Here is a 27,585-nt window from a genome sequence, read left to right on the forward strand (position 1 = left end):
GACCTTGTTAGTTATATTTCTGAAAAATAGCTGTCAGCTGGGGCAGACGGTTAAATAAGTTAAAAGACATAAGCCCTTTTTATTTTTTGTTATTTTTTTAAGACTTTATTTATTTGACAGAGAGAGACACAGTGAGGGGAGAACACAAGCAGGAGGAGTGGGAGAGGGAGAAGCAGGCTTCCCACTGAGTAGGGAGCCTGATGCAAGGCTCTATCCCAGGACCCTGAGATCATTGCCCTGAGCCAAAGGCAGAAGCCTAACAACTGAGCCACCCAGGAGCCCCAGACAAATGCTTTTTTTTTTTTAAGTCTTTTTTTTTTTTTTTTAGGTTTTATTTATTTATTTGACAGACTGAGATCACAAGTAGGCAGAGAGGCAGGCAGAGAGAGAGGGGGAAGCAGGCTTCCTGCTGAGCAGAGAACCCAACGCAGGGCTCGATCCCAGGACTCTGACATCATGACCTGAGCCAAAGGCAGAGGCTTAACCCATTGAGCCACCCAGGCACCCCCAGACATAAAACCTTTTTTAAAACAAGATGGAAAAGGAAGGAAGTGAGGGAAAGAGAAAGGAATGAGAGAGGAAAGAAGAATCTTGATTGGAAGTTGAGAAGATCAGCAGCCAAAGGATTCAATATTATACAATTTCAAAATAAACATTGGCAAAACAAATAAATAAAAATAAGCATGAGCCCAATTTAGAGCAGTGATGAGGGAAGAAAATTAAGAGTTATTGAATATGTATTATATTCAAAGTCCTATGCTTACAACAACACTTGGGGTAGATACTATTGTCAGATTCCAAGTCCATTTTGGAAGGAGGGAACTGAAATCAAATTTATAAGACGTTGGTCTAATCAAATATATAGTAAAACAGAAAGAGGAAAGTAAGATGACTTACCAAGTAAGCATCTACTTAGGCAATGGTGTGATACTTCCCCATTAATGGAGATTGGAAACGCAGAGGGAGGGCCAGTTTGTGAGATGAAGGAGATAAAGTTTTGACTCATGTTGTGTAATAGCTATGGGCCATCTATGTGAGGTACCCTACAAATGTTTGGAAATTTGTATATTAAAGCTCAAGAAGAGAAGCTTCTCCTGGAAAAACACTACAGAAATAAAGGCAAAAGCATTAGAAGCATGGAAAAGAATATGAGCAAAGATACAGAAGTGTCTTGCACACACAGTTCATGTTCATGGCATGGCTACAGCTTAACAGGCTGTTTAGACATGCCCCGGTGTCTAATTGTATGAGGGTACACATGGTAGAGTAGTATAGGATTAAGTTGAAAGCTAAGTTTATACCTGATCCCAATTACCCTAGAATTCTGGAATAGGATATTTTCACTTCAATCAAGAAGGGGCAACTATAGGTTTTTGTGCCGGTGTTGACTTAAAAGCCTGACTTTTTGGAAGACTAATGCAGCAGCATCACAGGAGCTGGAGCAAAGGTGGGAGGCCAAGGGGAAGGCTAGTGCGTTAGTTTTTGTAAGCACTAACAAGAACTTCACTAAACAGGGCAGTGGCAGTAGGAACAGAAATGAAGGAACAGATGGAAGAATTGCTTCAGAAGAAATTACTGTGCAGCACAGTAACCATTCTGCATATCGTTAAATACGTGTCAAGTTAATTCTGTAACTTCATTTGGCTCTAATGCTTTCCTCTCCTCAGGTAGGCAGAGCCTTTGTAATTTATTGGTCATCTGTTTGCATAGCTTTTAATTAAGAGTCATAATTTCCTTGAGGAAGAGACTCAGACTCCTTTGTTCTGTACTGCTGCACGACATTCAGAACAGCCACCGACTAAATATTTATTGACTGCCTGGCAGGATGAACTCTCGCCCGGCACACGCCAATGTGTTCTCTTCCAGGTTCTCTTGTGTTCTTTCCAGGTTCTCTTCTCTCTTGCTTTCTGCCTTGCCCCCATCTCTCATTCCTCCCTCTCACCGCCTCAAGGTTGCTCAGGGAGAACTTGCCTCACAGGAGGAACCACATGACTGAGAATCTGCATTCAGTCAGATACTGATGTGCCTTTTTTCCGATCCTGCCTCCAACCAAGCTCAACTGCTTCTCTCTTTAGTATTTTTTAAATAATTTTTAATTTTTTTACTAACACATAATGTATTATTAGCCCCAGGGGTACAGGTCTGTGAATCGCCAGTTCACAGCACTTGCCATGGCACATTCCCTTTAGTATTTTTAATGTCATTCAGACATATCCAGCAAATTTACAGTCATGTAAAATATTGAAAACTCATTTCCAATCCATGTAAGCCCCTAATTTTATTCACTTTACCCCTGCCCCACCACTGCTTCCCAATTTTAGGTTTCCCCCAAGGGACTGGCCCCTCTCTCTTTTCTGATTCCAAATTTCCTGCCACTGGAGGAAGAAGGAGGGATTGGAAAGAAAAACAAACTTTTTTGTACTGATTGGGTTTGCTCTGCAGGGCTCTGGTTGGTATCCTCACCACTGCTCATCACTGGCTAGCTATGACCATCACCCAACCTCTGTGTGGTAGGTGATGAGTGATTGCCCTGTGTGTGTATGTGTGTGTGTGTGTGTGTGTGCGTGTGCATGTGCATGTGTGCACACTTCAGATGACTTATGGGGACCCCAGTGCATAGTTCTCTGGGATGGAACACCTGACTCTACCCCAGATTGATTCAAGGCTCTCTAAGCGCAACCCCAGGATCTGCTGCTGGGGTGGTCAGATTCTGGAGGGCTAACAGTGAAACCTTGCCAAACTGTTAATTTCAACTCCGGTGAGCTTCTCTTCCTTCCTTCTTGCCCTTTCTCTGGCTATTTCTTTCTGTCAACTGGGGCAGTCAGGGAGTTTCCCAGGATGCAGGGATTAGTCAGGATAGTAGCATTGGTTCAACCACCTCTTCATAAGTCCTGGAGAATGTCGCTAGCCCCAATATGTTTATAACTCTATGGTATATGAAGGTACTTAGTACATTTGTGCCTCTGTTTTGGATCTGAATCTTCTGTTTTACACAAACAACATTTAGTTATTTGCAACTGCCACTAAACTTCATTTTACAAACCCTGAGTTGTCGTTCACATTTGTAGCTATTATGGAATAAATATTGTGTTAAATGTTACTGAACAAATGTTCAGTGAGTAGCTAAAATGGGTCAGTCCAATGTAAAAGTGACACATAAAAGTCTGATCCCATTCAGATTCTAATGCAAATGATAAATGATACTGTAACTCCCAATAGAGGAACTTTAAACCTCAAAGTGGAAAAGAGTTTGGGGTGTGGAACAATAGGAACAAAGAAAGGAGAAAAAGTAATTTAAAAATGAAGGAGGCTCCTGGGTAGCTCATTGGTTAAACCTCTGCCTTCAGCCAAGGTTGTGATCTCGGGGTCCTGGGATTGAACCCTACGTGGGGCCCTCTGCTCAGCAGGGAGCCTGCTTTTTGCCCTCCTCTCTGCCTACTTCTCTGCCTACTTGTGATCTCTGTCTGTCAAATAAATAAATAAATAATCTTTTTTTAAAAATGGAGTAAATATAATCCCAGAAGAAGAAAAGGGAGATAAAAAGGCAGAAGAAATACTTCAAAAACATAGTTGTCTTGACCTTTGATTAAGCCTGTCCAGGAGGAAAAACGAAAAAGCTACAAATTCTGTTTTGGGGACCTGTAAAATTTACATGTGGACTGTATATTAGGTAACATAATCTGGTCAATGTTAGATTTCCTGAGTGTGCTGCTACTGTGGCTATGTAGGAGAATGCCCTTGGTTTTAGAAAATGCATGCTGAAGCATCAAGGGGTAACGTTTCATCGTGTCTGGTAAGGTTCAGGGGAAAGAAATGTCTTCCCAATGGCTCACCTAAAATAAAACGTGTGCTGTGTGCATGTGAATGAGGAAGTGGGTATAGAGAAAAAGGTAGAAACCCAGTGTGGCCAAATGTAAACCTTGGGTGAATCTGGGTCCATGGTCTTCTGGGAGACATGGACATGCTCCTCCAGGCTCTCTCTTCAAGGAAGGAGAGCGGTCAGCAGACAGCCTCCAGCTGTCAGCATCTGCAGGGTCTGCCTCTGCTGTGGAGAGCGGCCTCACTAGAGTCCTGCTTTTCCCATGGCGACCGCATCCAGTGACAGAGAGTGTGAGGCACAAAGGGCCAGTCATGCTGCTAGCACGGGACCTCTAGGAGCCTGACCTGAACCAGAGCTCCCCCAGGGTTCACAGAGGCTTTGTCAGGGCCCATCATCATCTGACTTCTCTTCTGCCTGACCCTCCTTCTCAACCCTCCTTGCCTAGGTGTTGATCCCTAATGAACACCTCGAATCCATGATGAAGAAGTAAGAAGAACCTTCAAAATGAGAACACTGCATAGTAACAAAGCCTACCATGTTTAGGATTAAAATCTGAATCCCTGACAGCCAGACTAATCTTTTCTCCATGCAAATCGGAATCATGTAGATTTCCATTGATATTTATCTCCTTGAATCTGAAGGAAGAGGAGAACCTATGTATTTTGCCCAGTTTTGCTTTCCCCATCCTGAATTGCAACATCAGGTTGATGAGGTGCCTGCTGTCCAGACCACAGAAGCATTAGCTACACTGTGTGGCAGGCAGAGCAACGCAAGTCTTCGAAGTGACTTACTTCAAAAGCCAAGAACCAGAAATTCAAATAAATTTCAAATAAAAGCTAAAAAAACTAGAATAATCATACAAAATTTTAAACCCAGAAGTTTCTCTTGCTTAAATTACTTTCACACTCCAATTTAAACTCAGAAACATTATGCTGCTGTCACACTTCTTTGTTCTCCTAAAGAAAAAAAAAATCTGTATATAGCTGACAAAAAATAGGAACCTGTCTGCCAGCAAGTTCTCTATTCATGTCTAACATACTGTAGAGTCTATGCAGAACACATGGTCTTTAAACACCCAAAAGCCTCTTCTTTACTGGCTTAACACTGCAGTATGTTTCTCCAGCATGTTTGCACTACCTACATGTCTTGCATAAGCATGAATTCCTTTGGATGTTTGAGTCGTGCAGTATTTTCACATGCTTTGATGTTGCACATATGAGAATTATCATCTACATTTTAAGAGTGCAGTTCCTTGTGCCTTCAGTATTGAATTTAATACTGCTCAACTGCCATGATTTTAAATTTCATCCAACAGAATGTCAATAATGTCTCTAACAGAAGTTTGACATATTTCGTTTTCTCAAATATGGAGTTGGCGTAGCAGCTAAATTAGAAATTTCTGGGTGCATTTTTGAAAACTAATTCAGCGTGAAAATTATTAGTGACTTAGATTTGTGTGTCAAGTATTTTGGTTTTCCTTATTTTCTTATCCAAAAAGAACTGTTGCTTCAAATCAAATAAACTTCCAAGTGGCAAGATCCATTCTGTCTGTTGGAACTCAAAGTAATCCTCATCCTAATGTGATTTTCTTTATTTCAGATGAGACCCATTGGCCACGATGGCTATCATCCCACTTCTGTTGCTGAGTGGCTGGATTCCATTGAACTAGGTGACTACACCAAAGCCTTTCTGATTAATGGCTACACGTCGATGGACCTGTTGAAAAAAATCTGGGAGGTTGAACTTATTAACGTAAGTTGGTCTTTTAAAGATACCTTACCCATTCAACACTTGGTAAATGAAATTCCCGTTGTAGGCAGGTTAATATTTTCTTTCTTTAATACTATTTGACATCCATCAGCAATTTACAGATATGCCTTCTGCTTTAAATATACATCTGTCTTGGTTCCAGTCAAGCTCCATGCTTACTGTCTTTCAAAGTTTTGATGTGGGGAACGAGGAGGACTCTCAGGGTGTTTTGCGTTATCCAAGAAAACTTCCCAAGCGTTTGGAGGATTTCCATTGTAGAAAATTTAGTCTGCTCAGGATATGGTCATGATAACAAATAGGCTCCCATCGTGATCTTGTTCGTATTCACTGTTAAAGATTAGAGTTCTCAATTTTAGTTTCCTATCTCTATTATGTTTCCTTGTCTCTATTCCTTGGCCACATATATAAACCCCAATCTCGAAGACACTGCTTTTGTTCTTATTAATAATAATAGCTGCTGTAATATCAAAATTTTACTATCCAGAGCTTGTATCTAATCTTAAGTTGTCTCTGTTTTATTTATATACTTGGCATAGATTTTCCATGAAAACTGGTCAACATATGTTACTGTGTATTCAAGCCCAGAGAGATCAACTAGATCTGTATAAATGGCCTTAATACTGGTATTTATTTCATTTTGACTGTTCGTTGACATCCAATGGCATCAAGGAATGAAAGAATGAAGAAGTAACATATAATCATCATGCCTTCACATTATCTTTGACATCCTGAACATTTCTTCTCCAAAATGAGTGAAAAATCCCTTAATCTTTTAGATAATTTATTAGATTTGAATTTTATATTCTAAAACTTTAAGAAACACTCATAACCTGAAAGATAAGGCAAATAAATTTCTGCCTGTTCGAAAGAGATTCGTTCTACTCTTTATGCCACTTTCTCTCCACAAGTCCAGTCACTGCCTATTGCATGCCATTAATTATTTTAAATTATTGTTATTAGTAGTAACTAATTATTCTCTGCTTTTAAAAGTCTGTCTTAAAAATAATATCTTTTCCAGAACATCTCATAAAAACTGTCCTTTGATCTAAAAATCACGGTAAATGGACAAATTCTTGGCTCCTTCTTCTAATTTGCCATCAGTTACTCTTTGCTTTCTGTCCTTACTCCCTCACAAAAGCTATCATTATTTCTGCAGAAACTCACTGTCTGACTGAAAGCCTCTGATTAATTTGTTCTTAGCTTGTGTGGCAACACAGTGGAACTCATGGAGTGTGTGTTGTATTCTGGTCGCATGCAGGAGATTTAAGTTCTCCACCAAGAATCCAGGACTCATCTGATGGCTATGGTTAGCCATATGTTAAAGAGAGACCTTCCATAGATCAAACAAACTTGTTTCCAATTTGGTGACATTCTAGTCAATTATACAACTTGACAAATATCTCTGCACAAAGTCTTCCAGATAATCTTGTTCCCCACTGAAGAACAAATACTTAGCACATGAGTCACTCGCTTAATGGGCATTAGCAGTAATCCCTCGCTGAGAAGAAGGGATTCCAATAGAAGTCTACTATAAAATGTTTTCTTTGAAGCAAGGATCATTGCAGCAGGCCTAGAAGTCTCTCAAAATCCAAATGCTGGGGCTAACGTTTAAGGTGTGAGCTGGGACCCACACTTTTCCCAGCACTGGGGGCACCAGCAGCCTAGGGATCCCTGTTCAGTCACTGTGTCCCTTTGTGGATGATTGCAATGACTGTAGGTCAGTGAGACTCTGAGGCCCCAGGCTTACTGCCAGGGCTCAGGGACTGATCTACCACCACCCACAGGCCAACCAGCCTGGAGTTGGGACAGAAGAATAGCCTTTTTCGTGCATACAGACTCTTTAAATATTTTCCCTTTAGCTACAGGTGCTGTAATAAAATCTGTCTTCATTCCTGTGAGAAGCCGCTATCACAAGCATTGTCATCAGAACTGGAAAAGACAGTCACTGCGTCTTAGATCTTGAGGCCAATTCTTCTGGCCTGGAGTACATCTGCATCTGATATCAACCCAGTATATTTTCCTAAAGCTGATAGTATTTAAAGTTTGTGACATCTTTATGGTCAAGTTCACACTCTTGAGGAGGCTTTGCGAGTCGTTTAATTCCATAGATATATTTATTATAAACAAAAATGGATCTGTACTTTTAGACTTGGAAATCAGAGAACAAAATTTTTATGCTCCCCAGAACTGCTATGAGGGTGATGCATTTGATGATTCTGGGTTCTTGGGTTTTAAAATGAAAGAAAGGCACAAATGTGTGCTTTCTGGCTTACAAAGCTTTAGACTAGTCTCAAATTCAAGGGTTTAATTTATCCCAACTAATGAGGGAAGATGTCCAAATATAAAATATTCTCATATATAATATATGGGCCCAGTAATTCTATATTAAGTACCCATAATTTGTTGTTTTCTAGCCTGAAGGGAATGTGCAGTCACTTTGATTTAAAAAGCAAAGCTTTTTAGAGAAATTCATATCCTGACTCTTTGTAATGAGTGGCTCATTTTAAGAAAGCCATTTGGCTTCAATAACTGTTGTTCTATGTAAAGAGAAAAGTGCAAGGTAAGGGGCTGTCTTTGGTACAGGGGGCTACTGGTGGAGGGGAGGAGAAAAGAGGGTGAGGAGGCTGGCTGCTGCTATAATTATAAATACGTTTAGCATCATTAAATAATATTGATGAAACCTCCAATTTCACATGATATTTTTCTTGATATTTGAAAATAGTGTGACAGTCTCAGTGAGTATAAGTTTATTCAAAGTATTTTCATAAAGAGATGAAAACTATACAAAATTCTGATTTGAAAAGTACAAATGCACCGGAAATTATAAAAAGACCCCAAAATCCCTTTTTATTTTTTTTTTTTTTTGTGGAGTGCATTATTGCCATAACCTAATGAAAATATGAAGATTTTGGTCATAAAACTACCCAAAGTATAGGGATGAGGGAGATTAATAGAAATCTCATTTCTTAATATCAGCATTCTCAGCCGTGGAAATCAAGCAGAAAGAAACTTTTAAGACATAGGTTTTACAGGCCCATATGTGTCTAGACTTAGAGAATTTAGATGCCAATAATTATTCCTTTTATTCCCTAATCTATGCTTCATACACAGAAGCTCTTTTATTAACAGCTTTGTTTTGTCTGTGTCTGCTACTATCATTAATAACATCATTAATACTACTCTTATTTTTGTATTGATATTTTAGTGTTATATGAATATATTGAGAGAGATTGTCAGGCAAGTTGTTCCCTGTGCAGATGCTAGCTGGATAAACCTCTTGCTTGAATTACAGTCCTCTCCAAGGCTTGTTGAGAGAACTAAACACTAGTTAACCGTGCATTAGTACATGAATTTTCTTTACTCAGAAAGTTACTCAGGCCTTGTACAAGGTATTACCAAGTTTACACAGAAGTTCCTACTGCTATGGATAACCTCATCAAAAAAGTATGACAATTAATAACTATTATTAATATTTAATGATTTATTTTACCACTGAGTACCTACCAAGAGGATTTTGGTTAGATGAGATTAATTTGAACACTGTCCAGCTTATTAATGTGTGAATCTTAGTATAGAGCAAGTCACAAATTTCTTCCTATTGGCTTTCACCAATGCTTACGATACCCTACAATATGGATAATGATAAAACACCCACCAAGGTGCGTCTGGGTGGTGCGGTCAGTTAAGCATCTGACTTGGTTTCAGCTCAGGTTGTGGTCTCAGAGTCGTGAGATCTCGCCCTAGGTAGGGCTCCATGCTCAACACGGAATCTGCTTAAGACTCTCTCTCCTTCTCCCTCTTGCCCCTCCCCACCCCACCCCTCCCCACTCTCTCTCTCTTTTTCTAAAATAAATAAATCTTAAAAAAGAAAAGTAGCCACCAAAAGAACAAAATTAAAATCAGCTTTAGTGCATCCTTAATTCTCTGTTCGTAAGTACAAGAATAACTTTAAAAATCTAACTACCGTGGTTAGTTGTGTTTTAAATACCTTCGGGTAGAAACAAAATAATTAAGGTAGCAATACTCATATGTGTCCCAAGAAAATCATTTGACTTATATTTGTAGCAGCAAATTGATTAGAAGATCATTTACTTCGTGTCTAATAGCTGCTGAAACTATACTTACATTACCCATTCATTTAGGACTGTCAAATTTTTCTGGCTTTTGGTTTTTCAGTTTTTGTTTTCATTTTGCTTTGTCTTGTTTGGTTTTTTTTGCAGTGTTGTTGATTTAATTACTACCTTTCCAGGGAAATTTGTGATAATCTAATCACTTGGAGATGTACTAAGAATCTTTCAAACTTAACATTCTAATTTTGTGTTAAATCCTTGTGTGACTTTATTTGCTTTAAATGCTATAGAAATACAGTATCAGTATCAAGTTTAGACTCATTACTTGCTTTGATGTTTTTTATTTCATGATCAGCATTATAAACTCTCACTCCTACCTACCATACCCTCCCTGCTTGTAACTGCAATTAAATTTACTCCCTAAAAGTTTTTTTTGCATCGTGCATGTAAGTACGTGTGTACGTGTCTGGGTACACATATCGGTTAAAGGCAAATAGTAACTCATACTCCCAACCAAGAAGAATAACCAGCAAATTCACAAATTGCAGGGGATGTAAGGGGAGGGTAAATGTTATAATTCCATTTCCAAACCAATTATTTTAAGTAAAAGGTTATGCCTTCACTATAGGACATTAATAAATGAGAAAAACATTCATATTTCCACATCAGGGAGGCTACATCGTTCAACACTTCAAATGTTAACAACTTTAATGAAAGCCAAAGGCTTTAACTAAATAACTGGATATGAGTATTCAAGTGTAGAACAAACTATAAATTCTCCGTGGATGTAAGAATTCCACTTCCATCCACATACAGTACACCCAGCTCCTCACAAGACTTGGGGACTGCTAGGCACAACCTCTGAGCTTCAGACTCACGCAGATCTGTATCAGCTAAAGCCCCGGACTCCATCCCCCTCACTCACTGCATCTGAACTGCAAGCTCTTGCAGGAATTCTCTGGAAGCTTCCCTCACATGGCTAAGTTTGGGGAAAAGCACCCTTCTCCCTTCCTTACATGAGAGGAGCAGTCATCCCCAAACACATGCTCACTTTCCAGTGATTTTTAGCCCTTTCCTATCTGGCCTGGGGAGTGGTGATGGGCTAACACTGGTACTTTTGGCTCGGCTGTCTTTCCCCACATTTTGCATATCCGCGCCTATCAGGCTGCTCTCGACTTTAGAGCCTTGACCTACACTGAAATCAGATCATACTACCTAGAATACACTGAAACATGAGAACTTCACTGGAAACAATACAGCTTTTCTTTTGTATCCAAAGAAAATTTACATATTTGTGATGCCTAACGGTCAATATGATGGAATAGGCATTATTGAAGTGTTGATGCTAGAATTAGCGCACACACACACACACACACACTCACACTCATACCGAAACTAAACAAGGTATTTGGACCTGAAGAGAACACTCAGCAAAAATGAATTTCATGAAGAATTAAAACCCTCTGATTATAGCCATTTATGAACCACCTCTGTACAAAAAGGAAAATCACGTTCTATCTAGAAATGTCTGCCTTTAAAAAGGTTATCTAAGTGGACAACTGCTGTTTGTTTCCTTCCCCACCCCCACCAGATGTCATTCACTCTTCCCCTGATTAAAAATCAAAGCATTCTTAATTTCCTCTGAAGAAGCCTCCTATAATCTTCCATGCCTGAACATAGGACCCAAGCCAAGCTCAGCCTCCCAGCCTTCTCCCCAACCCTCATGGGCTGCACAGGAATCTTCATTAGAATCATTAATTCTTCATAACTGGAGGGTCCAATGGAAAATGAAAATATGGGACCCTTTATTTAAAAATTATTAAAAGATTTTTTAAAAGTGCCAGCAGCGCATTAAGCTGAGCACAGATTCCTTCAAACGGCAGCTCCTTGCATAGCCTCATAGGTCACACAACCCACGAAGCCCTCCCTGCTCTTCATTCCTTTGTGTGGAACTGTATTTCCATCTGCCATCATTCTCCTGTACTAGCTCTTCCTTTAACATTTTTTATGGTGTGGGCCGCTGGTAAAAGGACTTTATTTTCCAAAGCTGTTTTTGCTGAGTATAGAATTCTAGTGTAACAGTACTTCAGAGATGTGGATCCACCATCCTCTCCTGCATTATTTCTGAGGCGACATCTGCTGTTATCCTTTCTTTTTTTGGTTTTGTTGTTGTTGCTCTTCCTCTGTATATAACTTGTCTTTTTTTTTTCCTTTGACTTTATTACTGGTTTTGAGCAATTTGATTATGATTAATCTTGATGACATTTTCCTCATATTTCTTGTGTGTAAATGATCTTTGAGCTTCTTAGATATGAGGTCTGTAACTTTCATTAACTTTGGAAAAGTTTTGGTCATTCTCTTTTTATTTTTTTCGTTTCCCTTTAAATTCTTATATTTCTCCTTTTTCCCTCAACTTTTCAAAATTTTTATATGGACACACAAAAATCCATATAAATCATAAGTGTATTTATTGCTTAATGAATTTTCACCAAAAAATTACCCACCTGTAACTAGCGCCCATAACAAGAAATTGAAAATCGCCAGCACCCAAAAGGTGCCCTCCAATCACTAGTGTCTTTAAGAGCAGAGTTCAGTGCGTTTGTTTTCGGACAGTTTGTTCTCACATGGAGCTTCTTTCATCTGCATCACACTGAATGTAGTTTTAGGACAGTACCTTCATTCTCATTGTTGTGTGACATCCTGAATTTGTTTTTATGTCTTCATTAACAAATAAATCACAAATCATACAATCTGCTCATTTTAATATATTCCAGTTATGCAATCTTCACCACCATCATTTTTATTGTAGTCAAAAACACATAAAATTTGCCACGTTAAGCCCTTTTAAGCATAAGTACAGTGGTATTTACACACATTGTTGTGCAGCAGATCTCTAGAGCGTTTCATCTTGCAAAACTGAACCTATGTCCATTGAATAATTCCCCTATTTCCCCTCTCCCCACTCCTTGCAACCACCATTCTGCCTTCTAAGAGTTTGATTGCTGCTCTAGATGCCTCACATAAGTGGTATCATGCAGTATTTGTCTTTTTATGACTAGCTTATTTCCATTAGCATAATGTCATCAAAGTCCATCCATGTTATAGTATATGACAGGATTTCCTTCTTTTTAAGGCTGGATAATATCCATGGTATGTATATATCACATTCTCTTTATCCATTCATCTGTTGATAGACATTTAGGTTGCTTCCACCTTTTGATTTTTTTGATTATGGACAACGCCCCTGTAGACATCAGTGTGCAAATATCTCCTTGAGATCCTGTTTTCAGTTCTTTTGGATATATACCTAGAAGATGGATTACGGGGTCAAATGGTAATCCTATTGTTAAATTTTTGTAGAACATCCACACAATTTTCGATAGTGGCTGATCCATGGATGTTTCTTAAAGTGTTATCTGCTCCGCCATACTCTCTCTCCTCCGCTTTGGAAACTCCAATCATGTATATTACGCTATTTGAAGTTGGGCCACAGCTCCTCAATGCTCTGTTCATTCAATATCTTTCTCTCTGTGATTCATTTGGATGGTCCCTATTGTATAACTTCACGTTCACTAATCTTTTCTTCTTGTACTATCTAATCTGCTAGTATTAACACCCAGTTTTTTTTTATCTCAGTGATTATAGTTCTAATCTTCAGAATTTAGACATGAGTCTTTTTTATATTTTTCCATATCTCTATTTAACATGCTCAATCTTTCTTCTAACTTATTGAACATATGGAGTGCAGTTATAATAACTGTTTTAATGCCCTCATCTTCTAATTCCAATATCTGTGTCAGTTTCGGATTGGTTTCAGCTGATTGATTTTTCTCCTCATTGTTCTTGGCATGCCTGGTAATTTTTATTGCATGCCAGATGTTATTAATTTTACTTTGTTGGGTGCTGGATATTTTTGTATTCCTGTAGCTATTCTTTTTTTTTTTTTTTAAAGATTTTATTTATTTATTTGTCAGAGAGAGAGAGGGAGAGAGAGCAAGCACAGGCAGACAGAATGGCAGGCAGAGGCAGAGGGAGAAGCAGGCTCCCTGATGAGCAAGGAGCCCGATGTGGGACTCGATCCCAGGACGCCGGGATCATGACCTGAGCCGAAGGCAGCTGCTTAACCAACTGAGCCACCCAGGCGTCCCTCCTGTAGCTATTCTTGAGCTTTGTTCTGGAACATAGAAAAGTTCCTTGGATATACTCTGACCCTTTCAGGTCTTGCTTTGAAGATTGTCTAGCAAGCCCAGAGCATCATTTAATCCATGGCTAATACTTCTACTACTGAGGCAAGATGCCTCTGAGTATTCTCTCCATGCCCTGTGGGTTTCCAGATTTCCCAGTCTGAAGAGTGCAAACTATTATCAACCCCATTTGAACTCTATATCCTATTCCCACTGATCTTTTCAGGTACTTTTGTTGTTGTTGTTGTTGTTGCTGTTGTTGTTGTTTTTAATCTGGCCTCAAAAGGTTTCCTCATATGCATGTGCTGATCAGTACTCTATCCTCTCTACTATTCTGCCCAGAACACTGCAGCCCCTTCAGTCTCTTTAGACCCTCATCTCCATCCTCTCAATTCAAAGAGTCTTCCAGGTTCCCTGGAGTCCACTTCCTGCACCATGGCCTGGAAATTCTCTTAAGGGGGTCAGCTGGGACAACTGTAGGTCTCTGTCTGTTTCTCTTCTCCCAGGGATCAATGTCCTTCATTGCTTCATTCCAACCTCTTAAAAATCAATATTTCATATATTGTGTCAGGATTTTTAGTTGTTTCAGGTGAAAGCAAGGTGGGGATAAATCCAATCCCTGTTAATCCATCTTGGCCGGAAGCCCAAACCCATGCTACTTTTGGTAATCCCTACAGGCTAGAGCCCACAGCTGAACAATTGAATCAAAATCTTTGGTGATGGCATCTGGGCACCAGGAGTTTTTAAAAGCTCCCCAAGTGATTTTAATGTGCTGCCTGGGTTGAAAACTCCTTCTGTAATCAGTGGGGAGCCATTTAAAGGATTTTAATCAGGAGAATAACATGATCAGAAGAGTAGGTAGGGGCCAGAAGCCAACACACTCACGAAGCAATAGCTGACTGGGAGGCAAGGAGCTGACTCAGCCGATTCTGATGTGCAGCTCTCTGGAGCCACAAATGCATTAGTCATGACAGCAGTAAAATCCGTGCGTCTCCGTAGAGCCTGGGAGTAACCCTCAATTGGAAGTACATAAATACAGAGTCCAGTTTTCATTGTTAGAGGCCTACATATCAAGAATGGGTAAATTATAGCCAATGCTCAAAGGAGGTTGGGACAAATACAATACACTTCAGAAATGCTTTTCAATAGTGACTAAGACTTTTCAGTTTGATCCTTACAAGGCTAAGGCCTGGTTATGTAAAAAAAAAAAAAAAAAATGTACTTACGGTTTATAAAGTAAAGGCAGGACACATGGTATGTGTCAGGGTTTCAAGTGCATCCTCTCTTCTTTCATCTGTACATTGAAATCAGGTCACTCAACTTGGAGTCCTGTATCTGCCACTCGGTATGGGACCTTCCGTCACTTACCACCTCTGGACCTCAGTCTCTCATTGGTAAATAGGAGATAACAGTATCCACCCCACCGGCTTCATAGGTTTTCTGTGAGACTCAAAATCACATGAGAGCTTTTTATTATCCAGCCCTTTTTTCATCCCTCCCTATTTTATTGTTCTTTTGCCTCTCTTTCTTTCTCTCTTCCCCAGCTCTGTCTCCCAGAGTTAGGCTCGGAGCTGGCCAGCTCCCCTGGAGCCTGCTCTCACCCCTTAGGTGCCATTTGCTTCTTACTGTCAGCACTCACCTGCTGGGACCTAGAAAGCCCTGTTCCATGCCAATCTGGTCTCTAGGAATACACTGCTCGGCCTCTCTCTCTTGCCCCCTTCCCAACTCCAACCCCTCTCTGCTGTGCTGGCCTCTTAACCTCCCCCCACGAAGACCCCCAGCGGGTATCATCTTTCCCTACCAGCCCTGCCCAAACCCTCACTGCTTAGTGCTCCTCTAAATCTGCACTCCTGGGGTGGGCGAATGTCGGGTGGAATGACTCTCTCGGCCTCTTTCAGGATAAAGCCGCTGAGGATCTTCCCCCACCTTTTTCTCCCTAACAACACTTAGGTACAGAATTGCTAGTTTCTTTTGTTTTTTTTTCCCCCCAACCACATAGCATAGACTCTTGACTCAGCCACACTACTCTTCTTTATTCTTGAAACAGAACACCTTAGGGCAGAGCAGGGGTGTAGCTCAGAGGTTAGGGATGTACTCATTCTCAACTTACTGTCTTTAATCTTAAAACCTTAAAGCCTGTTGCAAAGTTTCAGCTTGATGCTCCATAAGCGTGGGAACTTCTGACTGCTTTTTGAACTAGTTGATATTTTCTCTACATTTAAATTGCTTCTTTTAAATATATAGTGTTATTAATTATAATGAAGTCACTTAACTTTTTATTCTGCATTTTGCTCAGGTTTCTAACAGCTTTGAAGACTTTTGTGTCTTTAAGAAATCTATGGAGATATTTAGGGCAGAGCCTGTTGCTAAGGAGATTCGTGTATGCTTCAGTTAAATAGATAAATACAGTAAATTGGCTTTGTGCTTCTAGGAGCTTTGAGAGGGGAAAAAGTCTAATGGATTATTCCTATAGTGCAGAAAATAAAACGGACAAAATCCTCCATAAAATGCAAATAAACTTTTCATGCTATCCTGATGGAGAAATGCTTTGGGTCTTCCTTGGGAGATCTGATCTCATACTGAAAAGATAAATCTCTGTCTTAGAGGAAATGGAAGCCAAAGAGGTATTTTTGTTAAAAGAAAATTATTAGGAATTTTGAAACTTGACATATGAGCTATGATGGAGGAGATGACAATAAATAAAGACTCAGAGTAAATCATAAAGATTAACATTTTTACTGAAGTAAGTATGCAAGATTAGTGCTAGAATCAGCCCACCATGAAAATAATTCAAAAAGCTGGAAAGGAGAGATATTAGGTAGGTGATTTTTGTAGCTTGGGATTTATATCTGCTTAAAAGATGTTTAAGATTGATTTAGAGTTTAAGTCTAGCTATTTTGCTAAAGAGATATGTTAAGTTAGAATATCTGTGGTCTCAAATTATTTTTGAACTCAAGCAAAAAGCTATTACCTTGAACCTCTCGAAAGCATGTAAAACTGTACAAACCTTATGCCTGGCACCCTGCCGCCACCTAGTGGCAGCATACCTGAAGTACATCTGCAGAAACATTGCAAATTCAGTGCTAGTTTTATATCAATCCCTGTTTATAATATTAATATAATAAAACACGAAACGGGAGAATTTTAATTTTATAAACATAAAACTCTAAATTCAAACACCATAAGCCTAAAGCTGTATGACAAAATAGGAAAAACCCTCTGCTGTGCATTTCATCAATTAGATTAATTTGGGATAACAGTGCCCTTTTAAATGTGTTTGTGTACATGTGTTTAACATATAAATATATATATTCTCTAGGAGAGTCTTACTTTGATATAAACTGCTTTGGGGGATAATTAGATTTTCTAAAACTTAAATAGGATCATTATCTTCTTAAAAATTTGATTTCATGGTAGCTGTGGGAAAAAATACAGTAAGTATTTTATAGACTTTACCCTCAAAAGAACTTCCAGACTAATGGGGAAGATGGCCATTTATACTAGATGTAAGAAAGAAAGTACTATTAAAAACAAAATATAAAGTGGTCTCTATATCCCAAATTGGAACACAGGGTCTTCTTCTGAAGAGAGTGGAGGTGGGCAGGAGAAAAGGTGAGATGGGGGGACCAAGAGAGTAAACAGCAAGCATCAATAGTAAAAGTATAGAGGCTCTAAAATCAGTCTTCCAGGGTTTAACTGCCCATTTTATTTCTGATTATTTAACTACCTTATGCAAGTCACTTAACCTTCTCTAATTTTACCTCTAAAATTTCCTTGCCTCTAAAATTTGAATAATAATATTATCTATCTTCTAGATAATCTTGTCTTCAGGATTAACTGAAATAACCTAGTAGAGCATTTTGTACAATGCTTTGCAAATAGGAAACCCTCCATCTTTGTTTCATGGCAGCCAAATGGAGGGGCAGCTTCCAAATTCCCCAGATTTATGGGACACATTATCAGTTTTCCATTGCCACAGCAATGCTATGCAACAATATGTCTGAAAATGCAGGGGCTTAAAGCAATAAGCATTTGTTTAGCTCACAAGTCTGTGGGTCAGTAATTTAGGCTGGACTTGGCTCAATTTCTTTTGATCTCACATCTGGCAGTGGGCTCTGGTCTGCTGATCTGGATGGTGGCAGCTGAGACAAGTGGGGCAGCCTGGCTCTACTCCAGGTGCTCCATCCTCTAACATGCTCTCCCAGGCACGACCTAGGGCAAAGACAGAAAGAAGCAAAAATATGCAAGCCCATTTTCAAGCCTCTGCTTGCATCCTATCTGCTCATGGTTGGCCAAAGGAGCCATGACGAGGTCAGAATTAAGTTGAGAGGCGAGGCTAGAGTTCATCTCTTTACAAGATGAGCTGAAATGCATAGTAAATAGCTTGGATGCAGGTCAGGATGAAAAATTGGGACTATTAGTGCAATCAGTCCACCACAAAAGAGAAGTTTTGATTAGAGAAGAGAGAATTTTATAAGTATGGATGCACTTATCATTGTTTCTGAACCTTCAATCAAAATACATGAAATCAAAACCATCTTGGAAAATCTCCAATGATTAGTGTTGCTAAAGTGTGGGGGCCCACAGGGGGAAAAATAGATAGGGTACTGTATTAATGGACATGGGGCTCAAATGTATGGAAATTTTTTTTTTCTTTTTTAAAGATTTTATTCATTTATTTGTCAGAGAGAGAGAGGGAGAGAGAGCAAGCACAGGCAGATAGAATGGCAGGCAGAGGCAGAGGGAGAAGCAGGCTCCCTGATGAGCAAGGAGCCCGATGTGGGACTCGATCCCAGTACGCTGGGATCATGACCCGAGCGAAGGCAGCTGCTTAACCAACTGAGCCACCCAGGCGTCCCTGTATGGAAATTTTGAGGACAGGACTTGCCCCATATTTAACAAGTAGAGGATAGTAACATGGATGATAAACACACTGTATAATAATGGATTTGCTAGATCTATAAAAAGATGAAAAATTGGTGAATTAATTGGCCATGAAACTAAATTATTTTAGAAAATTAAATCCTAAAGTATTTGTCTAATGGAAAATCATTCTCATGCCTTGCTCAAGTATTTGTTGCATACCAACTCTTTGCTCAGAGTGAGTATGCAACCAATATTTTGGAGGAGGAAGAAAATTATACATTTAAGTTTAAAAACTGCCTCCATAAGATATAAAGAACTGTCAAATTCAATAATAAAAGGTAGGCAGCCAAATAACATAATGAATATATGAACACACCCCGGAGTGGTTCCTAATAAGTCGTATCCCTGTCTAATCACCTCCCTTCGAGTGCAGGTAGAACTTACGACTTGCTTTTCACCAACAGAATAAGCAAAGGTGATGGGATATCAGTTCTATGATTACCTTAATGACGAGTTTTTTTCATTGAATGTAGTTCCTTAGGTTAATTGCCTCCGCTAGACAGACACAAGAGTAATAGCAATAGTAACAATTATACAGTAGCAGGAGTTTCAGTACATTGTCCTCCATCTTCCTCTTCATGAAATGTCAGTTTTGCTGACGATTTTGTGCTCAGATCTCCTCTCTTCAATGTTAGGCTCTTGGACAGTATCACCTATGGAAAGACTTCAGCTGGCACCTTCGGGTTGATGGCTGTCAAGCACACATCTATGGCTTTACTCCTGACGTCCAGTCTCCTGGTTTATGCATCTCCAGGTTCTTATTCACCTTCCTTCTCCCAGTGAATAAGAGGTGCTCTGGTGCTAGACTTGACAACAAGATTTTCATCCTGGCTCTGCCTTCTTGTTAACCACCATGAGCTCCATTAGATTGCAGATATATTTCATTTACTCCTGTATCCCCAGCTCTTAGAACACTGCCTAGCACGCTGATAGTGGCAAATAAATATTTGCCGGCTGACCCAAGGATGCTTATGTATGAAGCAGGGTTCCAACCACTGTCATATGCTGACACATTTCATCCCACCTTAATCCTAGGAGATGCGCACCATGGACACTCCCATCTGATACACTGCAGTGTGCTGAATGTTTGCTTTCCCCCACCCCGCACCAAAGTTACACGTTGAAACCCTGATCCCAAAGTCATGACATTTGGAGGTCGAGAATTTGGGAGGTCACTAAGTCATGAGGGTGGAGACCTCATGAAGGGATTATGGCCCTTATAAGAAGAAACCAGAGAGTTAGCTCACTTTTCACCATGTAAGGACACAATAGGAAGCAGGCAGTCTACAACCCAGAAGAGGGTCCTCACCAGAGTTCCACTGTGCTGCACACTGATCTCGGCCTTCCAGCCTCCAGAACTGCAAGAAATAAATTTCTGTTGTTTATGCCATTTACTTTATGGTAACTTGTTATAACAGCCTCAGCTGACCCAGATGAAGTAGTGTGAAAGGAACTGGTTGAGTTTTAATGAGAGAAGCCATCAGTCCTTTTTATTTTACATTCACCAATGTCTTGTACCTTTAAAGGAGCTGGACTGTGCTGGTCTCGAAACAGAGTCACATCTAACAACAGAATGAATAGAACACACACAAACTTTCCCCTCATGTTCTCACCCTAATAGAGCAATTTTCCAACAATGGTAGCCTTGATGGCTGCCTAAGAGAGTTCTTTTTCTTCCTGGTGGCAGCCACTGGATTACACATGTTCCTCAAGATGAAAGCCTGAGGTACTTTGCCGTAAATAAGCCCGTATCACCACCACACACACAGACGCGCACATCCAGACAAAGAACAGAGAGGGTGGCTCTGTTAACACCTCCCAAATGCCAAAACTGAACTACCCACTGTCCTTCAGAAACTGTACTGAAGAAAAGTCCCTTCAGAAGCTGTACTGAAGAAAAGTCTATGCCCAAGCTACTTTGTGCACTGGTCCTTGAATGCCTAGAGAGTTGGGACAAGATGGAAAGGCTCAAAGTAACTAAGCAGACCCCACATAGTACTATTTCCTCCACAGTCTCCTGCAAAAGTAGGTAAAGAAACCATCCCTCACATGCATCTCCTTGAGACTGGTGCAGCAGAAAAGAGCAAGTTGCAAAGCAAAAGTCACCTGAGAGAACTGAGTCATTCTCACTTCCTGTGGACCACGGTGACCAGATAATCAGCTGACCTAGAACTTCACCAAGAAATGCAGGAGTTGATGCTTTGGATTGAGAGTAAGGGAGGAGAGAGTTGTAGAGCAAATTTAGAAATGCAGAGAAGCACCAGAGGGTAAGCAGACTTGGGTGGCAGGGTGGGGAAAAGGCAGGACTCAGAGTGAGATAGGCCAAATTCAAGCGCTGGTTCCTTACTTCCTCTGGGGAAACACACTTAACCTTATAATAGCCCCTTTATTTATTTGGGTTTGTCCTTGTCACCCCCACCCCTGCCAGACACCAAACTCTTTGAGGACCTGTAGGCTCAGCTGTATGTCCACCCCGAACGCCCTTCACAGGATGGGTACTTAAATATATTCGTAGACCACATTGCTGTCAAAGGAAGAGTGGGGAAAGAAAGAAAGAGCCACAGGAAGCGAAATTGTCAAAGTCAAACTTCACTTACCTGATGGTGGAGGGCCTAGAAGAAGCAACCATTTGTGGCTATGAAGAAATATAGTCAGGGTGAGAGGGACAGAAAGTGACTCGATCTTAAGAAAGCTGGTCGGAAATGACTTCCAGGAGGTGTCATCTGGGCAGAGATCTGAATGAAATGTGGGAATAAGCCATGCAAAAGATCAGCCGGCCAGACTGAGGGAACAGCAACTGCAAACACCCTGAGGCAGGACCATGCTTGGCCAGTCTGAGGACCAGGGAGGAAGCCAGCATGGCTGTCATGGCAGAAGCACAGGGGCAAGGCTGGCGGGAAGTGATGTCAGAGATGCCCCGGTCATGTGGCTTATGTAAGAGGATTGAATTATATTCAGAGTGGAAGTGGAAGCCTTCAGAGGGGGTCAGAGTAAGAGAGTGTGATGTGGTTTGGTTTATGTTGTAAAGGCTCATTTCACTGCTGTGGGAAGGACAGACCTGGGGCAGAGGCGTGTCAGCAAAGGGAGAGTGAAAATCAGGCTCAGAGCCTCTCCTAGTAGCTGAGGCAAAAGATGATGGTGCCTTGCACTGAAGTTGTAGTGAAGACAACAAATCAGGATAGACACTGGAGACAAAGCTGGTGCATTAGACATTGACTACAAATGAGAGAAATTGAAGATAAGCCAAAGGTCCTTGGCCTGAGCTATTTCCTTAGCTTGGGAGTATTTAGGAGGAAAAATTGGGGAGGAGACATCAAGAGTTTTGTCCAACATGGTTAAGTTTGAACTATCTACCACACATTCCAAGTAGAAATGTCTAGAAGCCATTTTACAGTTTATAAATATATAAAATATATCTAAATTTATAAATTATACATTTATTTCTTTATTTATAGGAGTATGTAACACTTCAGCCCTTCTTTGCATTTGAAATAAATATTTGTAATCTGTGTTTGAGAAAACGCAAAATGTGGCCAGAACTCATTTCTGCACTCTGTACCCTACACGGGGCCACACTTTCATGCAGAAGATTTTTCTCCTGAGAACCTGCTAGTACAACAAACAGGAGACCTGAGGTTCGGGGCTGAGAGGTGTGCACTCCCTCCACAGCCACACACCAGGTGGCATGTCCTCAGCTACTGACCTGCTATCTGTCAAGGAACTCGACCATCTAAGATGGTATCCTTGAGTAGAAATAGGAGAATGACTGTGGACTCAAAAAAAAATCAGCACCAACTTCACACACAGTGATTGACAACCTGCCCACAGCAGGGCTGTGAATTGTTTCATAGCTTTCCAGCTGACTATCCTCCCAATCTGTCTTTTCACACTGATCTGAGAGCACCTTTCAGGAAAAAAACAAAAACAAAAACAAAAAGAAAAAAAAAAAAAAAAAAAAAAAAAAAAAACACACTGAGGCCTTGACTTTTGCCCTGACTTTTCAAAATCAGACATGAAAACACAATGACCTTCTTCAATTGAATTTTAAATGATGGCCTTAGCAAAGTTGCCTTATTTTTCATTAAAGCTGTTTACTTCACAGCCATTGGTCCATGCTCCATATCTATCCAAGCACTTAGATGCGTTTGACTATATCCAGCTCACTAACCAACCAAGGTGAGAAAGTTGCCCTGAGAATGTTTTGCTCAGTGTACCGCAGGCGTGAGACACAATGGTGAGTTTCAAGTCTTCAAGCAGACACATCTTTGCTAACATGTAAATGGGCTGCAGAGACACTTTGAATGCAATGAGATAAATGGGATCTGGCGTTTGCATGGCACTAGGCATCTCAAGATAAAATCTGCTCTGTTCTAAATAATCTAAGATGCCACTTCTTATGAGATACACGATTGTTTTATGTGTCCCTAAGACAGAAAAATAATGCTGATAATCACACTAAGATACAGTGCCTTATGGTGATTCTCTCCAACACATAAACCCCCCACAATAGCCTTATACAGCTCTGACATTCCGTTCATCTAGAGGGTTTTGTCAGTTTCTCCTAACTGTTGGGTTCCCTGGCACGTAATAGGTCATTTTCTTCATGTACTGGAGTGACAAAGCAGAACATGACTCTGTGTGTTTATGGAGATCACCCTTTCTTCAGCTCTATAATGCACAGGGTTACCGCTTTTTTTTTTTTTTTAATTTTATTTATTTATTTGACAGAGATTACAAGTAGGCAGAGCAGCAGGCAGAGAAAGAGAGAGGGGAATGGAGGCTCCCCACTGAGCAGAGAGCCCAACGCGGGGCTTGATCCCAGGACCCCGAGACCACAACCCAAGCCGAAGGCAGAGGCCCAACCCACTGAGCCACGCAGGCACCCCAGGGTTAATGCTTTTAAAGAAAATATGTAATTGCCTCTTCTCCAGTGAAGACATTTGCTTCACTAAGACCAAATTACCCTCTTTCTTCTCTATCTGCACCTTTCAAAGTACCAAATAACTGTTTGTATTAATCCCAAAATATAGGGTGATCTCTTTTAACACAGCTTAACTGCTCATTATTCTCACCATGTGTCATTACAACAACGCAAGTGGCCTCAGGGGACAATGTCCAGAGCCCTGGCCAAGCATGCGTGCACATGTGGTGGCAGCCATACCACGGCAATTATGAGGCACCACTGACTGTAAGCTGCATTACCAGTTCAGAGATGGCAAAATAAGGGACAAGCGTGTGCCTCAAAATTAGTGAAATATGGTATAAGCAAGGCATTGTGGGAAGAGTGCACAGAAAGAAAATACCATGAGGTCTTGAGTTAATAGTTTTCTCTCTTCTTTGGAAGAAACTCCCATCCTTTTCCATTTCCACAGATATAGGGTGATTTTGTGTTCATCTGGCAAGAGAGACCTCAGGTTCTGTCCAGATGTGGTGGTATAAATGAAGTCACTTCGGGAATCTGACTTTTTCAGTCATGATCCTTGCCAGGGGTTGACATCACTGACTTATGCCGCTGCATTTCCTCATGTATCACCTGCTTTAAAATCACTGTGCATGTAGTGAAACTATTAAAACCACCCTGAGGGAGTTGAGATGCAGGCCTTGTGTGATTGGAATACCCAAAGCAAGACAACTGCAAAACCCACGCAGTACCTCATTACAGCCGGGAGGATAGAATTGCTGCTGTCAGAGGGGACAGGCTGTCTGTAGCAGGACAGCCCTGAGCAGCTTACGCAGAGGGACCTCAGTCCCTTTCAGACCTGAACAGAAAGACCTGCAGTCTGACCTTTCCAGAAGCCCAGCTACTCATTCGTCATCAACCCTGGTTGCTTTTCCTTCTCCTTTCTGGCATGCCCTTGCTCTGATTCCAGACAGTATCATCTGATTCTTTGCAAACTCTGAATGTGTTCTGACCTCAGGGCCATTACTGTTGCTGATCCCTCTGCCTGGACCTTTTATGTACATCTTCTTTCTCCTTCTGCATCATCTCAGCTCAGTGTCACCCGCTAGGGTCAACGCCTTCTTTGACCGCTCAAACTAATGTCTCCCCACCCTCCCTCCGTTTCCTTCACCATATTCAGAATGTACGTTTGTTTGTTTGTTTGTTTGTTTGTTTGTTTTTATAGCCCCGAATCTCCTCATTCTTCTATCTATTTGCTACTGGCCTAGTTCCATTACTGGAACAAATGTTCACCTCTGCATCCCCAACACTTGGAACCCATAGAAGATGCTCAATAAATATTTGCTTAATGTACAATTGAATTAACTCAACTTGATTCCTATCTTAGCAGTAGTTTTTTTGGTATTTGGCTTAATATCTTGTTCTTCTCCAGCTCCACTCCTTCTTCCTATCTTTCATCGACAAGACGTCACACTTCCGTCTCTGTGACTCCTTGGATTACACTCCCCAGTTCTTCCCTGAAAGCTGACCCATAGCTGTAGACACAAGATCTGCTCTGGTCTCTGTTCTTATCTTCTTATGTTCAGGGCCTTCCTGACAAACATCTTCTCTCTTCCTCTTACGGCTTTGTGTGACTGCACAGAGCTGATGGCCTGTTTGTTACTGTGGATGTCTAAGTGAGCAGCAGCTGCAGCAGTGTCTAATATGTGTTCCAACAAAGCAGTTGCTAATGGGTTGTCAGATCCTGTCCCCATCCCCCACCATCATTCGTTTTCATGCCCACCACGCCAGTGGGGACTTAGAACCCTAAGGTTCTTCCCAAGTAACTGGAACCTGGAGGCATTTCCAGTCCTTAGCACTTCTGTGTGGGCATATACAACTTCACTGCTGAAGCTTTTCCTACTAATAGGAATCACTCCTAGTACTGATTTTTTTGTTTATATTGATTTCTACTCTGTCTTATATATCTTGTATTTTTCACAAAGACTTACACATTAGAAAGCACATGATTACTTGACTGAATAAATGAATATGTTGAAGAAGGCCAACCATTAGCAAGAATCTAGGTCAGTTTTTAATCTTCCCTATGCATAAGAACCACTTCAGGGGCCCTTAAAAACTATGGATTTTTGTATTCAAAGTGGTTGAAGTGGGACCTACACATACATTTTTTAAAAGTCCCTGGGTGATTATAATGTAAAGCAGGGTTAAAATCCACTGATCTAAGTAGAAAGCAATTCATGCCCTAAAAATAATAATGGTAATCCGGTCTAAGTTAAAGATTGTGGTTAATAAATCACAAGAAATGTTTTGCCTGGGTGATATTGAATCTGGTAAATACTTTACTGCCATGATGTACTTACTTATCTTAAGCCATCTATTTTTTTACTTTAATGTGAGAAATAAAGCCTAGAATATAATAATAAATACAATTCTTTACTTTAAAATATGAAATTCAACACATATTTTGAGGGACAACCTTAAGTTCTAATCCAAGATTTAAATCATAAACATTTTTTTCTCATGAGTTAGAAAAATGAGACCCAGCAAAGAAAAACAAGACAAAGGGAATAATATTTCTAGAGCAGAAAGGAAGATGCTTATCATGTGTTGAATGGTGGCTCCCTAAAAGATATCTCCACTCAGAAGCTGTGAATTTGACCATATTTGGAAAAAAAGAGTCTTCGTGGATACAATTAAGGTAATTAAGGTAAAGACTCAGGATAGTCCTGGATTATCTGAGTGGGTTCTAATCACCTAAGTGTCCTTGTAAGAAGTAAAGACACAGACAAAAAGGAGAAGAAACAGAGGAGAAAACCATGTGAAGGTGAGAGAGAGATGCTGCCACAAGTCAAGGAGCTCCCAGAGACACCAGAAGCTGGACAAGGAAGAGAAAGATTTTCTTCCAAGGAGCATGGCCTGGCTGATACCTTGATATCTGACTCCCGACCTCCAGAACTGTGAGATAATAAATTTCTGTTTTAAGCCACCCAGTTTGTGGTCATTTGGATAGCAGCCTTAGGAAGTGAATACAAGTGAAATAGTAGCTAGAGCATCAGTTTAAATGTTTTGACCCAGAATTTTAAAAGGAACAGCAAGTTGCAGTGGAACATATGTTAAAGGGAGATCGTCTTCAGTCAACTGTAAATCAGGATCCCTGTGACAGACGATATGTGACCTATTCCCCTCCACCATATTGCTAGGTTGAAGTACAAGTGTGGGCTTTAAAGGAATTGGAGTCAGATGCAGGGAAAGGCATACCTAATTGTGAAAAATATTTAAGATAAAATTTGGTAACTATGTTTCTGCTTTTGAATGATACCATAGGTAACGAACCACAGTTTCATTAGTAGGACAATTTCTTATTTGTGGTTTGAATCAGTCAGGAATGTTTTAAGCTTCAAGTAACTGAAACTTGACCAGTAGTGGTTTAAATAATTCTAACATGTATTGTGCCAGTCAGTAAGAAGACTAGAAGTGAGCAGTTGCCAAGTCCTTCCTGTCTTCTTGCTCTACTTTCCTTGGAGTGATGGTGCTTTGTCCCCCATGCTTTCCTGTTTTTCACCTCATGGTTGCAAGGTGGCTATAGCAGCTCCAGGCATGACACCTGCACACACAGATGGTTGAAGAGGAAAGGGAACAGTGATAGACATATGTGTTCCTTTTATCAGAAAATCAAAAACTTTTCCAGAAACCTTCCAGGAGACTCAGGTTTACACCTCGATGACTAGACTGTGTCTGTGTCACTGCCCAACTTTAAGGAAACGGAGAAAGTATTTATTTCCAGCCTCTAAAAGAGAAAGCAGGCAAGGGAGAGAAAATTGAAATGGATTTTGCCCAGATATGCCACAAAGCTAAGGAAACCACTCTCAGAAAACAGTGGGTACTCTGGAAAAGTCTAATACTATTTATCAA

At 40.4% G+C, this 27,585-nt stretch overlaps 1 protein-coding gene across 13 annotated transcripts in view; it reads left to right on the forward strand.

Moving 5' to 3' along the window:
* LOC111141988 (ankyrin repeat and sterile alpha motif domain containing 1B) overlaps positions 1 to 27,585 on the forward strand; it is a 1,155,119-nt gene that overhangs the window by 864,112 nt on the left and 263,422 nt on the right. For all 13 annotated transcript variants that reach the window (XM_022494890.1, XM_022494891.1, XM_022494892.1 and 10 more), the window contains one exon: positions 5,420 to 5,572. In XM_022494890.1, coding sequence (XP_022350598.1) covers positions 5,420 to 5,572 — 153 coding nt within the window. The remainder of the gene's footprint in view (positions 1 to 5,419; positions 5,573 to 27,585) is intronic.

Source organism: Enhydra lutris, unplaced genomic scaffold (assembly GCF_002288905.1).
Source record: "Enhydra lutris kenyoni isolate GAN:26980312 unplaced genomic scaffold, ASM228890v2 scaffoldscaffold7, whole genome shotgun sequence".
Classification (NCBI taxonomy): Eukaryota; Metazoa; Chordata; class Mammalia; order Carnivora; family Mustelidae; genus Enhydra; species Enhydra lutris.